Raw genomic sequence first — 16,380 nt, 5'->3', positions numbered from 1 at the left:
TCCTTGTCAGTCTACATAAATTAGTCAATTTATACAGTATATAGTTAGTTCATTTAATGATAATTATTATTTCATTAGTCCCTGCACACAACAGATAGGCTGAAAACCTTTTGGCTAGCATACAGCTATGTCAGACCTGCCATGTGGATTAAGACATCATACAATCAAGATTAAATTGAAGGATCAAATTATCTTTTATATTTTATACAGGTGTGTAATTGTACAGTGGCTTTGTTACCAAATCTAGTGAGCTGCCGACCTGAATAGAAAAATCTGTTTTTTCTATAAGAGTAAAGGCCACGATATACTTCAAGCGAAATCGAAGAACGAACTGGTGTGACAATTTCGAATAAAATCAGGGAGTTCAAAACAGCTTGCCAAAGCGAACTTTCTGGAAAAGTTATCTCTGGCTGGTAAACACCTACGAATTGGTCCGTGGCGATTACATAATAGGTAGGTGTGCTTTTGTATCGTTATAATATAATACAATAAACTTATTGTGTTCTTATCACGGTTAATATTGTTATACAAAGTATAAATGTGTCTTGGTTCAAGAGAATATATACCGGTAGCTGCCATTATATTGGCCATTATCCTGAGCATCAAAAAGTTTGAAAACCCCTGCTCTACTGGAGCACTATTGTATGTGTATGTGACCGCCAACAGAGTTGCTGCCCATTAGGAGTTTCTTAAATCATTCTTTTATGAAGTTCCTATTCAGTTAGATTACACTGCCTCTAAAGGTTGCCATGCAGACTAAAGCAAGCACTTTGTTTTAGGTAATGTGGTTGAATGTGGGACATACCGAGGAGGAGTTTTCTTTGTAACGGAAGGCCAGATGATAAGCAGCGAACACCAGTGGGGGAAGAGTGTGTCGAATTCTCTGGTTCCCCCCAGCGCCAAAGTGTTTCCTGGCAGTGTTTAAAATCTGTGGGAGGCACGAAAGAAAGAGTAGATGAATCGATGTGAATAATTCATTAAACGGCATGATGACCTCATCAACTGATTGAATGCAGAATTAAACAACTTTCACTGGGAGCTAATTAGACCAGTTCTGGCTGATGCCAAACAATCATGACATTGTCACTGATTTGCTTATGATGTTCCATCAAGGGGATTAGATCTCGTTGGGATCCAGCAGTGGTGAAATGATCAAAGAAACATGCAGTACTTTTTCCACAAATAAGGAGTACTTGACAGCAGTGCATTTTTATAGACTTCTTTGAATAGAGTCTAACAATGCCCTTCTCTGTCATATGATGAAAGGAGTGCGTAAAAGAGGAAAGCTCGCATACCAGATACTGCTGGTCAGGGTCGTCTGAATGCAGCAGATGAATGAAGCGGCCCACTAAACTCTGTTCCTCTGCAAAGTCCTCTGGGTCAGGATCCTCAGCAGGCTGATCTGGCTGGTCCTGGATCAGCGTAGACACCAGGCTCAGGATTGCATCAACCTGCAAGGAAAGAGCCATGAGATTATGCCTCAAATGTAGGGTGAACCACAAAGGTTGGCCCTAAAATATACCAAAAGTGACTGGGGAATTTGGGGAGAGGTCAGAATTGAGGTTATACAATAAGTAAGTCTTTGGAGAGGTTATTTTTCGATTTTTAAAATACTTTGGTAAAATGGACTGCATTTATATAGCGCTTTCACAGACCCAATGGCCACCAAAGCGCTTTACATATTGCCTCACATTCACCCATTCATACACCGACGGCGGTGTCAGCCATGCAATGCGCCATCCAGGTCGTCGGGAGCAGCTGGGGTTAGGTGTCTTGCTCATGGACACCTCGACACTTGGTCAGGTGGAACCGGGGATTGAGCCACCAACCTTTCGGTTTGTAGACAATCTACATGAACCACTGAGCCACTGCCGCCCACTTTCTCCTCTCCATCTTAATGTGCAAAGATAAGTAAGCTACTGACCATGTAAAGTGCAAACACTTAGTGCACTTTAAGTTTGAATTCAGTCAGACTAAAGGAATAATTTGTCTTTTTTATTTTAAATGTCATGTAAATGCTGTAGTCTGACTGAAGTCATACCACTCTCAATTCTGAACAGACCTGGATAATTCAATCATTTTGAGTTCTAAATCAGTTTCTAAAAACGGACTACATAACCATTTGAATCAGTGCTCTCTTTTCAACTGCTCAACAAACGAGTGGGTGAAAATATGGTGCTTTTTTGACCTCAGAAAAAGCCAGAGCAGCTCCAACATTCTCCAACACAGGAATATCAATATATTCCTCCCTCGGTACTATGGTCAGACCTGTCTGAGTCATAGCTGACCTTTCCCTCAGGAGTCACAGATTACAGGGAGAAAAAACTAAGCACCTTTGAAAAGGTAGAGAAAGGCAGGCGGAGAAAACCCCTGGGCTAGAATGAAACGGCATTTAAAGCCAAAAGCAATCAAAAACCTCTCCAGTGCTCTAAACCCACGGTGCACAGCGTAATAACAAATGAGGAAAACGAGAATAAACCACCTGAACCTGTCAGTTACTTACTATTAAAGGAGCAAATTACTCAAATAGTTACATATTCATATTCTCAAAAAGAACATACAAATGGCATTAGCAAGTTTGCGAACCCTTAAGAATTTCCTGTATATCTGCATAAATTTGACCAACATCAAAACTTTCTATCAGAAGATCCTTTCCGCTTATTTATTGACCAAAAAAACCCAAGAGTAAATACCTTTGTTGGAGAAGTATATAATAAAGTATCATCTGTTAATTTAAAGGTGCATTATGTAAGATTGACAGCTAGCGGATTGAAATGGGCACTGCAGTTCAAACTCATAATATTGGAGAGAGTTGTTTCCCCTGCCCCCTCCGGCTCAGACTCGACGCTCACACGGGTTTCCAGATTGAGGACAAGCAACAGGAGCGAGCGCAATTGACAACTGAAGTCGAGTAGTCGAGTAGTTGATTTATCCGTGTTTTTAATATGCTCCGGTTCATAGAGATTTTTAGAAGGGTGCCGAGGCTTTTTTGGTCAGGCAGAATCTGCGATCTCGGACCTAGTTTGTTTGCTGGCTTCAATGGCTGCAATACGCTGTGTTTTTCGCCAACTGGCGAACCGGGGTGTCAAAATACTATTGGATAAATTAGCAGAGGGAAATTCTTATTAATGCTTACCAAGCTGGAAAAGTTTTATAGTTGCAAAAGAAACAGAAGTAGCAACAGTTCTTTTCTTCCGTATTTTAACATGCATCCGAGTGTAACCGAGTATCGAAAAAGAAACATTTTTAGGGACGGGACCTGGTTCTATGCATCGATTGTTGATTGGATTTTGAAATGTGGCCGTTGCACTCAAAAGTATAGATTGCAGTGCCGGAGTTTAAGCGGACTAAATGATTGGATGAGTCCTGCATATGTCACCAGAGAGAAGCATGTCGTTTTCACCACCAGGTTGTTATGATATTTTGATTAAACATTACAAGGTCGAAAAAAAAATTCTAACTGAAACATTCACATATTATTAATTATAATTAATTATAATCATATATGATTATAGTTCACAATAAGATCTAAAACATGCATTTAGAAAATAGACAAGATGAGTTTTCATTTCATACCTACGTTAAAAGCTATTTGTAAAAAGGTTTGGGTGCACTTTAAGTGGAAATGGATGAAAATTCAAGTAACTGTAACCACTGTTACTCTAACAAAAATCTAAATCAAGACACATTATACTTCAGGGAGGTCAATATTATCAACCGGTATTCATCTGGGTATCATCTGAGGATCTACAGGCCAATCTCGCTTGGTAAGGTTAGTGTTCATGAGTTTAACAACAGACAAACACTGAACAAGAACAGGGTGCAGTGCATGGAAGGAAGCCACTGCTATCCAAGAGGAACACTGCTGCATACCTAATGTTTGGCAAAGACAATGTGGATAAGCTTAAAATTAAACACAACATTAACCCAATAGAAATGTACACTACTATTCAAAACTTTGGGGTCAGTAAGTTCCCCCCCCCCCCCCCCCCCCCCCAAAAAAAGTATTATTTGTATTCATCAAGGATGCATTAAATTGACCAAAAGTGACAGTAAAGACATTTTCAATGTTACAAACTATATCCATTTCAAATAAGCTGCTGTTTAAAAAAAACTATTCTATTCATCAATGTATCCTGAAAACCATGCTTCATGGTGTCCACTAAAATAATGAGCAGCACAACTACTGCAGTTTTCAACATTGATAACAATACAACATGTTTCTTGAGCAGCAAATCAGCATAATGATTTCTGAAGGATCATTGCCCTGAAGACTGGAGTAATGGCTGCTGAAAATTCAGCTTTGTATTACAGGAATAAATTACATTAAAAAAAGATATTCAAATAAAATATAAAAAATAAAATTGTAATAACATTTAACAATATTACTGTTTTTACTGCGTTTTTGATAAAGTAAATGCAGTCTTGGTGAGCATGAGACTTCTTTTTAAAATGTTTTTTTTTAAATCTTACAGACCCCAAACATCTGTACGGCAGTGTAAGTCGATGTAACTTACTGTGGGTAAAGGTACAAAACATTCTTAGCAGGGCTCACAAACTTTCTATTACCACTGTACAGGGATTTTGTTTAAAACATGTAAAAACATCAGCTTGACAGCCAACAACCACAACTGCTAAAAGTATTGAATGTGATATAAACCTGATCTTGGGCCACTATGGTGGTGTTGTAGTCCAGAATGTTGCTCAGCACGTAGCAGCTCATGCTTTTGCGTGACTCATAATCGAAGTACTCGAAGAGTGGTGGGAAGTGCTTGAGCTGGAGTACAGTGAGGATGTTGTTGTACGTGTCCACGGGGATCTTTAGGAGCCTGGTCAGCTCTTTAGACACCGCGCTGCTGGTGGCAATGCTGTACAGAAAGACATGAAAGACATCAAACAGTAACACACAGAAGCAGGTACAATGATGTAGTAACGGTTGACCTTACTACTGTGGTCATCTGTATTTTGAAAGGAAGGTGGTTTGTTTTAAAAAACAACAAAGAAAAAACATACCTAGGCCTTTGTATAACCAAGGCAACAGTATAGCTACCGGTATGTGCCAAAATGACACCAAGATGTTGAAGAGGGCAAAACAATTCATCCTTAAAAATAAATCCAGCATTTACAAACCGTAATTAGTAAGATTTGAGGTATGACATTACAAAAGTGGAACATTATTACCACAACATATCAAAGATTAGCTTAGCATGATTGACCTGTGCTGGGATTGCAAACAGTGAGTCATCATGTCTCTATGTGGCTTCCCATCCGCCCTCAAAATTGCTGGGTATATGATAAGATTTTGGACGTCAGCAAAAAAAAAAAAAAAAGGCATTTGCCCAAGTTATTTTTAACATATTATGAAAAAAAGAATATCAGGAAAGAAACTACATTTTATAGCGATAGTTAAATGTAATATCTGCATGTTCTTTGATCAAGGTCCATTATATTTTAGGAAAAGTTTGAAAAAAGTGCTCACTATAATAATGTGTTATTGTATTCTATTAATATTCTTCAAAAACCCTAATATTAAACTTCTGCAATTATTTCTGCCTGAAAAACAGTGCACAGACCCTATTCAATATTGTGATGCAAATTACAGTCAATATGACAAACACAATTTAAGAAGATACAAATGAAAAACTGCTTTACATTTTTCAGGTAGGCTAAAGTAGGTCTATAGAGTGCAAGAGTGACGTAAATTTGTAGGCCAAAATGCAGAAATTAGTTAGCGAGTTAGCAATTTAGCACTTCCGGTTCCATCGTCTCGAAGTCAATGGGTTTTTTGAATGGGTTTTTGGTTTTAAATGGCTGAAATAAGGTCTGTGATGAACACAAGCTCAAGATACTTTCAAGTTTTATTCTACGACATAAAATACATCAGTATTACCCCACTTGTTATAATTTTTTTAACTCTTTCCTTGCCATTGATGGAAATTTTGGGCTTTCAGTGTTTTCACTGTTATATGATAGTGGGCCCTATTACACATCTCCTGAACGCGTACTGAGTCTCCTGATTAAAATGCATCCGAAGAAGATGTAATCTCATATGTAATCATATTTATATGTAAAATAACACGATCATCAACATATAAATAAATCTGCCTAATGTTAGTGAATGAAATCTCGACCCAGGACAAGCTATAGGACTGTGAAGTATTAGGGGTGTTGATGAACTCGATCTACTCATCTTTGTTTCGAAGATTCTTTCTGAATCTGATCTGGATGTAGTCTTTTTGTCACAAAAATTTGATTTTCTCAGGTTTTTACTCGAAAATAAAAGGTTGCTTTATTTATGAAACTTACATTCAAGTGTTAAATCTAGAATAAAACAGTTTTTTTTTTTTTTAAAGCAGAGGGTTCTGTTCTTTCTTTTGATATATTGAATGTTCAGATATTCATACAAAAAAAAATATTCTGGGGGCAATGAAAATTGTGAAAATTGTCAAAAATGCTAGCGGAGGCTTTTAAAAAAAACGCTAGTGGGGAAAGGGTTAATCTGTTATGAGTTGCTAACAAGTGGCTAAATGGGACTACTAAGGCTGTTGGCGACATTAAACGCCATCACGCCAAACAGGTGAACTCAGTCCGCTTTTACAGCATCGCTATGCTTATAATCGTGCTCTTATAAACTATTCCAACTCAAACGTTCTGGGAAAATGTTTTTTAGATAAAAACTGAGAGTCGGAAGCTTAGTGTAGTCATTGGACTGTGGTGTAGTTCGTTTATAGCCAACCTTTAGCTTTTTACTTCTGGCGACTGCATTTAGGCTTCAAAATTCATAAAAGTTGTGTTCATCTGCGCTAATAATTTTGATGGACAAACCGTGTAAGTATCATAAACTTTTGTTGATCAGAGATTGTTTAAATTACCTATGGGGAAATACTATTGGGTTTTTGACGAGGGAGCCAGTGTGATGCTAACTGCTGGTTGGCCTGTGAAGTGACATCATACCTGCACCATTTAACAGTAGCATTAAGAAATTAAATAAATGTTAAAACCTTTTTTGTAAAAAGCACTGCATATAGTCTTCCCTCTATAAATTAATTTACATGGATTATTAATAAATAGATTAAAAGTTATTCAGTAAAGCATTGGGTGACTTTATCTTTTCTTTTGTTGCTTGAGTTTCATTCATCACACAGACAGCAGCAGGTTTATTAGGCTGCTGTCACTTTAAGAGCTGACGCACGGATCAAATACATTGGAATTTCTTTATTAACCGTTTACGCTCCACTTAAGACATACCCGACTGGTTTTTGCTGTGGATACTCGCCAGGATGTGCATTTTAACATATTTTTCTCCAGGCAAGCACAATAATCCGTGAAAGAGAACAGAATTTGCGATATCATGCTGTCTGAAAGACAGTTTTCTGTGCGCACGCTTCAGGTCCGAGCCTGGCAGTGCGAGTAGCGCTTTGAGCTCTTTTTGGAGGCTTATTGATAACTCAAACACATCCCACGCATTATTTTCTCATGCGCTGCGCATGAATATTTTACTCCCTGCAGGGAGTGGAAGCAGAGCTCTGCACACACATGTGCCACTGTCACACATTGACACAAATTATGAATTACGGCTCTTATTAAGAATGCTGTCAAGTACCGGTACTGATACTCATCTCATGATAAAATGTGAAACCGTACAATTTTTAATAGCAGGCTATCGCAATACCATTCTAGTACCGGTATATTGTTCAACACTAACACAGACTGTTCTTTCACTACCGCAAGAGAAAATGGGTGAATAATTATTTATCCTATGGAAATCTACTGGAATACAATGGATTTATTTTATGATTGATATTATTATTATATTGATGTTAGTATTGATAGAATCAAGAGATGGCTTTGATTTAATGGTCAAAATGTAATCTAGATAAAAACAGTAACCAAAAATGACATTGTAATATTTTCAATTGGTCCTATCTTCCTTGCATATGTTTATTTATTCATTACCACCAACACAGTGACTATGTGCAGGGATGCAACAACTGAAATATAAATAAAGGATCAGCATAATTAGGTCTTATAGGCATGTTCCCAAGTAACTGTTCCTTAGTTGCAAATAGGACTAAATGCAGAAATCGAGCACTAGTACAATCATCCAGCAACACACTAGCACACTAGTAAAGAGAGTGGGTGTTACTTGGACCATGTTCTGAAAACAGTGTAACTAATACTCACTGCTCCAGGTTAAGTTTGTTGAAAATCTCCACAGTACTTTCCAACACTTTATCCACATAGTCCACACGCTCAGGATAACACTTCATGGCCAGATTGATGAGAGACACTTGGAGTGAAACAACATCTTCAGATGGCATGTCCTGACGAGACTGATGGGGAAAAAAAATAAAGATGGCAACATTAAACATTTAGATTTGAGCTAATGATTTTACTAAATTATTCAATATTTAAATAAAGCCACAGCATACCTGTATGACAGTTGCCACTTGCTGTGAGAAGATATCAAACAGCTTTATTTCAGCAGGGATTCCAGGTCCATCTTCTCTGTGAGCAAACAAGGCCAACCTGTGGGATGAGGCAACAATAAAATAACACTATATATGGAGGGCTCAAATCGTGTTTGTAAAGTTTAGCCATGCTAAAATGTATGCATTTCTTTGCATTGTATAACAAACCAAGTGGCATTTCCTTGAGAGAACAGATAATGTTTGTCAATAATAGGCATCCGTCAGAGCTTAACAGTGAATGAGTGGAACAACAAGCCACCTGTCAATAAGAGCAATGATGATGTTCTTGACGTTCACGTTTTGGTGCAGATCGGCACAGGAGCGAAGGAAAGGGTTCAACGTCTGCAGGTGGAACTCATCTGGAAAGACCTGCAGGAAAATAAAGTGCAGACAAAATTGTGAGTGCATTAAATTTGACATGCCTGCACCTACTACTTGAAAACGAGGAGAGCATGTTCAAAGACAGACTCCCTCAGTCAAGTACAACATGATTATGGGTGATGGTGTGGTATTTCTGTACCTGTATGATGCACTCCATGAGGTATTCCTGTGCTAGAGGGTCTCTACAGTTCACCACCTGCTCCAAGATCCCAGACAGCACGATCTGTGTGGAGACGACACATATTTACTGTATGCCAAGTTAGTGCTGCCAAATTCTTTTTGCAAACAATATAACTGCAAATCACAGTACAAGTCTACAAATTTCTCCCTACAGTATACAGCATGTTGCTTTAAAGCCACTATATGTTGAAAAGTTCGTGTTGGTTCTGGATTCTACATCTGCAGTATACCACACCAATGGCGTGCTGTGCAGTGTATATATACGTTTTCACATCTAGCTCCTAAACTCTGGAATAGCCTTCCTGATATTGTCCGAGGTTCAGACTCGCTCTCCCAGTTTAAAACCTGATTAAAGACGCATCTCTTTAGCCAAGCATTCACATAATGCATCTCATACCTTTATACTACAGTTAAATCAGATCAAATGCATTCATATTATGAACAGCAGCTACGCTAATTGTTTCCCATCTGCCTTTTTTGTTGTTAGGCGTCCCGAGATAACAGACGCCAGAGTTGGTCAGCTCCAGTTATGTATCCAGCCTCTCATGGAGACTTCAGATGCCCCAACGCCTGAGAAGAGACGACCCAACGCCGGCGATATGTTATGCCCTACATTTATACCTCATTAACTAACTGTTTTTTTTTTTCTTTTTCTGTACATTTCTGAAATGCATTTTCTGTAAAGCTGCTTTGAAACAATATGTATTGTGAAAAGCGCTATACAAATAAATTTGAATTTAATTGAATAATAATAATAATAATAATAATTATATATATATATATATATATATATATATATATATATATATAAATTCATGTCCCAGTTACACAATGTTGTCGCATCTTCCTGGTTAAATAAACATTCCATAAAAAGAGAAACCAAATACAATTCTATTTTGTATTTTTACATTATGTAATAATTCATGTTCCATTCATTAAAACCAAGTATAAACCTAATCAAGTTAGTTTTTTAAAGCATTTTAACATTTATTCCAAAATAATAACGTAAGGCACAACTTAACTATTTTTTTATTTGTGAACTGATGTTCAGCTGTTCTTTTTAATAATAAACTTTATTTTCATCAGTTTTCATAGTTGGTAAACACTGATCACAAAGAAAGATGTACCTTTAATTTCACCAAGCTGAAAAATCCCTACAGTCATCATGTTTTCAGTCTATTTCAAGATTGATTTAGATGTGACAAAGTGGTGATATCTAAATGGCTGAGTTGTTTGAATTAGTCTTCCCATTAAACGCCATAATTTTGTTCATTCAAGAGGTGTGATTTATCACACAAACTAATATCCAATCATAGAGTGATGAGGCATTGCCTCTTCTCGCGTGACTTTTCCTCACTCGTCCTCAATTACCCCCACCACGTGCTTCAGGGCGTCTTATAAAACTCAAAGGGCTCAAGGGAGGCATGAGATACACGAACTCCCGCTTTAACTTTACATGCTGGTGTCGCTGTCGGACAGTGTTACTTTAGAAAAACAAGTGATTTACACTTTGTAATGTCACTTTTGGTAATATTTACATTGTTTTGTTTTTCTAAAATGTATTATTTTCTCCCTTGCCTCCTTGGGAGGAAACGACCATGCAATACACTACTATTCAAAGTTTGGGTTTGCTATTGATTGGTCTTGTGCACAGCACTGCATAGATAAATTGGTTGGAAAACCACAAAAAGAGAAATATGAACCAGCTACATGAGTCTGTGAGCCATTAGCTATAAGTATTTTTATTTAGCCATATCAAGCTAAAAAAAAATTATTTACCTCTGATTAAATAGCTTAGAGTACATCTAACAAGCTGCTTTGCACACACAGTGTGATGCATATGTATGGGTGCTTGAATTTAAAAATCAAATGAGACCATATTGAGTCCATCACGTTGTTAATTCATGAACGTGAACAAAGTGCTTTAACAAACAGCTTTCAAAAGGCCATCAAAATATGCTGTAACCTCTTACGCAGTTGTCATGCCATCAATGGCTCTTTTCCCAAGTGATTATGCTAAGTGCTAGCTTGAGGTTCCCAGTGTTTGCCACAAATGAACAGGTAATCAAGATTAAATCGATGCACCCTTTAAAACTTAGAAGAGTAGAAAACCTTTTTTTGTAGAAAGATAATTTATCTGCACTGGAGCACTGAAACTGAAACACACCTGTTTGTACTTTTCCACATTGACGCCTTCCAGCTGGCTCAGTCGGACCAGATTAGTCCCTACAAGGATACGCAGCTCTTGCCTCTCCTTCTCTCTCTTTTCTCGGTCCCTACTGTGTCCCTGATGCTGCATCCGCACCCACAGTTTATTCATCTCGGCGAAATTCAGCAGGACAAAGTCAATGGAGTCATTAATGTCTCCGGTCATCTCTTCCCTAAACCAAACAGGAAACCACATTGGTTAGTCATTCAATCCTTAACAGATAATGAGATTTTCTAGTGATTCATTTTGTCAAAAGCTGTCTAAGTGCTCCGTAAGCACTGAATGTGGGAAAATAAGCCTTTTCTAGCAATGGATTAAATTGTAATATAGCACGTAGGATTATACTACGGTATCATTTAAATTGCTCAGTGGGAGTCACAACACTCAGGGGTACTTGAGGTGCAATCACAGCTATTAGATCCGGAGTGTCGTACTCAGCCTGCTCTCCATCATCAGGCAAGATGTTGCGCGTGCACTGCAACAGGTAGTTCCTGAGGAACAAGCCCCGGAGTGGATGCTGCACCCCACGACACATCTCCACCAGGTCCTTCAGTATGTCTTTGCGGGATTGTGGAAAAGAGCGAACGTACACCACTCCAACAGTTATCAACAGGTACCTGGGAAGTCAGACAGAGGGATTGGACAATAAGTTAATGGGAATCACTGACTACAAAAAGTAGAGAGAAAAAACATAACAACGGTACTGTATGCAGCATTTATCAGAACAGTCTTTTGCAACACAAGCGATGTAAATTGAAATAAGACATCTGCCAAGCTCCACAGTAACAAGCACACAAACACCTGTTTTTGTGGGTCTGATTGAATTCGGATGATTTATTTAGCTATACTTTGGTCTTTGAGTTCTGTCTGTGTAGCTTAATTACCATTTGGATGTAGTACATTTGTAATAGTACCAGCATGTTTAGAGGAAATGAAATCGAAGAAATGAAATCGAAGACAGTTTAATGCAAATTAAAAATAAATAAAAAGTTAATACCACATCATTTCATTCAGATGAACTGAATGAATGGTGATTAGGGCAGGGAAAGGTTATCTTTTTAAATCCTGACACATTTTTAGGATTTTCTTTTGATGACTTTCAATAGTCCCAGAAGCCATTAACAAACCGCAGCTGTTGCAAGGTCCATTAAAAATGTCCAACGCAGGAAATAAAATACAAAAAATGCAGATAAAATGATAATTAATTAATTAATTAAGTTTTTCCTTAAATTCCTTCACAAAAGCATAATAAAAAAAGCTATTTAACGAATCGCTTTTTTAATCTGTTCATTTATATGAGCAAACCTATTAAATAAAAAGTAATCAGGCTTTCCAATGCTACATTTCCGAGGGTGAACTATTTGCTAGAATGAACGTGATTTTCAGACCTTTTAGAATGAACTGATTCCACCAGAATGAATGCCAGATTAGCAGAGAATGTTTGAAGATCCCCATCAGTTCACACAGCTGTAAAACTGTGCACGCAAACATTAAAAACACCCACTGAACCATTTGAATGGGCTACACTAAGTTGGACCCCCGATCCTGGTCTATAGCACAGCAAAACAGAATCTGAATCAGAGCATTTACCGTGAAATGGCACACGCTCAAAAGTTGATTATTGATTCTCATGCCCACTTGACAAAAACAAGCTCTGAATGACAATGACGAAGTGCCACTGATAGCATGATGTAATTTACATACATTTAGCTCTGCCCATTTACCGCAGGGCCTAATTAACCTGGCAGAGGAGTCTTCTGTCCTTCATCAATGAATTCAAAACCCATTTCAGACCATTTCTGTTATCTACCTTTATACAGCTTGACTTTTTAAAAAAGATCCAGCAGGTTAAGAGACTTTAATTTAAGAGAGAGACCACTTCAATAGTGCAGTCCACATAGAAAGATAGCAAAGTGAACTGAGAGGAGGCAGAGAGGCACTGGGTGCTGCTTAATAAGTTGCCAACTATATCACAATTCCTTTAATGAGAGGCGTGGGCAGAATGGATAGCGGGCACAATGCCATGAAAAGGCCACAGTTGAGTCAGAACTGGAGTGCACATTTCACTGTACGTGAGTGTGAGCGACCTATGCTGCCTTAAAAGATGCTGCCAATACCAATGATGGCCAACTCCTGATGACAGTTATTAAAAGACACTCAGTGGCGCAACCAAGCAATCACTTTTCTGTATAAAAATAAAAATCTAGTTAACTGTATAAACTCGGAGTTGTTATTTGGTAGAAACTGTTGGTAGCTGTACTTATGCTCTTGCTTTCAGTGTTAAGTTTGGTGACGTATAATTTGTCAGTTTTCGTCAATGACATTTTTTTTCACTAAAACAAAACGATAACTAAATAAAAAAAACATATTTTTTTATGTAAAAACTATTAAAAAAAATCTATTGACTTTTTCATCAACAAATAAGAATTAGACGAAAATGTTAGGGAGGGAAGAGATTCAATCAGAATTAATCTGTCTGTGTATTAGAGAGCAGTCGCTCTACTGCGTGACTGAAAATTACTGTGTGCGACTGTGAAAAAAAAATATTAAGGAGGACCAGATTTCTTGAACGCAATGGCCAATCAGAGATGTTTATATTAGTCAGAATCCACTCATCGCTCAAAATGTTGGAGTTTTGTCCAGTGCTGAGTTCTGCACGCTAGCGAATGCTCTCAATATAACAAACAAAGTGAAGACATGATGTAAATCCATTGTGTCGTGTTGACAACTTCATTGATTATAACTAGTGCTGTCAAATCGATTAATTGCATCTAACATACGTTTTTGTTTACATAATATATATTCTGCTCAACAAGGATGCAGTTATTTAATTAAAAATAGAAAAAAATTGCAATATTGTGAAATAATAATTTCACAATAAATAAAAAAACAGTTATTTTAAATTTAGGTGCTCCTAAATATTTGACCCTGTAGGGAGGTTAGGTGCGCAAATATGAATGCAACATACTGATCTACCCGGTGGGTTAATAGCATACACTTGCTGCATGTCTTATAAAACATTTAAAAAAAGAGAAGAACAGACATATGGATAAATTTCACATTTTGATTTAAAGGAAAACAAGACCATTTGTAAACTGTGTGGGGCGACAATCTAATACAGGGCTTGACAATTAGGACTGCAGCTGCACTATGGCCCAGGACAGTTGAAGGAATTGACAGAAAGTTTATCATGCACGTGTTTTGCCAGTTTACACAACAAATGAATACATTTCTGTAGGTAGTATTTCTTACCTAAATACTACTGTTAGACCTACATGACAAGCTTAAAGCAGGTACTTCTGTTCTATTGTGTTTATTTTGTGTTCTTTCTTATTTACTGACTGTTAGATTTTAGTCGACTAAATCGAATTTAGATTTAATCTGATAAAATCGTAAGATATGTAGTCGACTAAAACAATTCAGAAGCCAAAACTAAATCAAAATTTACTGTCAAAATGAACACTGATTGCTTTTGTCTTTGTCTATGCGGTTTAAAACAGGCCTTTCTCTAAAGGTTTCTGTTTTTTCTTCAAACAGATGCACTCCACCAATCTGCTTCAGCACATACTTCCTCATTAAAGATAAACAGTCAAGGAGCTCTACAAAAATCAAATATATTTCCAACTGTGCTCTCAGTCGCATCCTCATCTTATTTGTCTCTCTCCCATCCACATGCTCACATTCAATCAATACTAATTCACAAAGCTAAATGTACTGCTCCAGTGCAGTTGTATTACAATAGTAATCCATTTTTGTCTTAGAAATAATAATTATAATAACATTAGTATTTTTTTATTATTATTGTATAATCAATCCACCTCAGAGCCTGAGGAATCTCAGACAACAAAAATAATATTATTATAAAAAATATTTATAATATTTATAAGAAAATCTTTCTAAAATAGTATAAAAATCTATATTTTTCAAGGTATTGTATCAAAGTTAGAAATTTCAGAATCATCATGACCTCTAAATCCTTTTTTAAAAAACTAGATTAAATCTAGGACTGATTGAGCTGAGCGCATCATTAATGGGTTTCCCCAATTACATGATGAGGTGCAATGTAAGCAATCCCACGTGGAGTCTTTAAACTACAGGACCACTCAGTCTATATGCACACGGCAAGATCATGCAATACAATATTTATTTAATACAATCATGAACATTTATTACATAATTAACTGCACTTGTCATTACCAAAAATATCAAAGCTTTAGACACACCATTCACTCATTCATTTACAGTCTGTCCTCAGTTTAAACTTTTCAGTAAAAATTTGTAGCTTTTGGAAATATGTTATAAAGCTAAAATATTATAATACTATAATATTATGAGTAATTGTCCCTTCCTTTACACTGAATGAATCAGCATCCCAAACAAATCTAATCTTTAAGCTTTCTGTGCTATTAAGAAAGAACACAAATGTCGCCCAGGGCACGTTCGCTGTTAATAAAACTTGACGCTGCATAATAGAACGAATGAGGGGAGTTAAGATGTTAGATTAAGTATTGACTTGTTACTAACTCAACAAGTGAAGGCACTGATAAACAGCTGGTGGTACAATTGGGGAAGCTAAAAAGAAGCGAGCTTGGGAAAGAGAGAACAAGGGAGAATCTGCGGGAGAAAATAGAATGAGCGGCAAATATTGAACAGCCGGTGCCTCATGACAAAGTGTACTCATTAAATCCTTCATTTCTTGATCTCAATAAGATCACCAAATGGATTCAGATTGCTCTATTGGCAATTTTATTTTTACAATGATACAATGTGACTAAAATGGCTAAACTTGAAAATGTTTTACAGTTACACTAACTGGGGAGATTTTCTAATATACTCACAGTCTAGGGATGATGTTCCCTGCATATTGAACAAGCTCATAGAGGTCAGCCACCTTGCGGCCTTTGGCGAACTCATCTGTCAAATAGACCTCCAGGTAATGCAGCTCATCTGAGATGGCCATGTCTACAAGCACAATAATCACATGAAACCTTGATAGATAACATATAGTGTATAGCAGCTGTTAAAAAGAAATTACAATACAGAACACCGTTCTTTAACACTCAAGAAAATTCTTACTGTTAAACTCAAGAGTGCAAATGTGTTCTGTTCGAATTAAGAACATTATGCAATGAAAAAAAA

General features: G+C 37.1%; 1 protein-coding gene across 1 annotated transcript in view; it reads right to left on the bottom strand.

Annotated features, from left to right (window-relative positions):
* Positions 1-16,380, bottom strand: part of vps35 (VPS35 retromer complex component) — a 29,200-nt gene that overhangs the window by 9,126 nt on the left and 3,694 nt on the right. Inside the window, exons 5-14 of the mRNA XM_079585796.1 lie at positions 16,080-16,203; positions 11,676-11,858; positions 11,200-11,413; positions 8,992-9,075; positions 8,731-8,840; positions 8,433-8,529; positions 8,185-8,333; positions 4,661-4,868; positions 1,296-1,451; positions 806-928 (exon numbers count right to left, since the gene is read on the bottom strand). Of these exons, the coding sequence (XP_079441922.1) occupies positions 806-928; positions 1,296-1,451; positions 4,661-4,868; positions 8,185-8,333; positions 8,433-8,529; positions 8,731-8,840; positions 8,992-9,075; positions 11,200-11,413; positions 11,676-11,858; positions 16,080-16,203 (1,448 nt within the window). The remainder of the gene's footprint in view (positions 1-805; positions 929-1,295; positions 1,452-4,660; positions 4,869-8,184; positions 8,334-8,432; positions 8,530-8,730; positions 8,841-8,991; positions 9,076-11,199; positions 11,414-11,675; positions 11,859-16,079; positions 16,204-16,380) is intronic.

Source organism: Phoxinus phoxinus, assembly GCF_949152265.1.
Source record: "Phoxinus phoxinus genome assembly, chromosome: 2".
NCBI lineage: Eukaryota > Metazoa > Chordata > Actinopteri > Cypriniformes > Leuciscidae > Phoxinus > Phoxinus phoxinus.
Note: the sequence above shows the minus strand (reverse complement) of the source record. Positions and strands in the feature narration are given on the sequence as shown.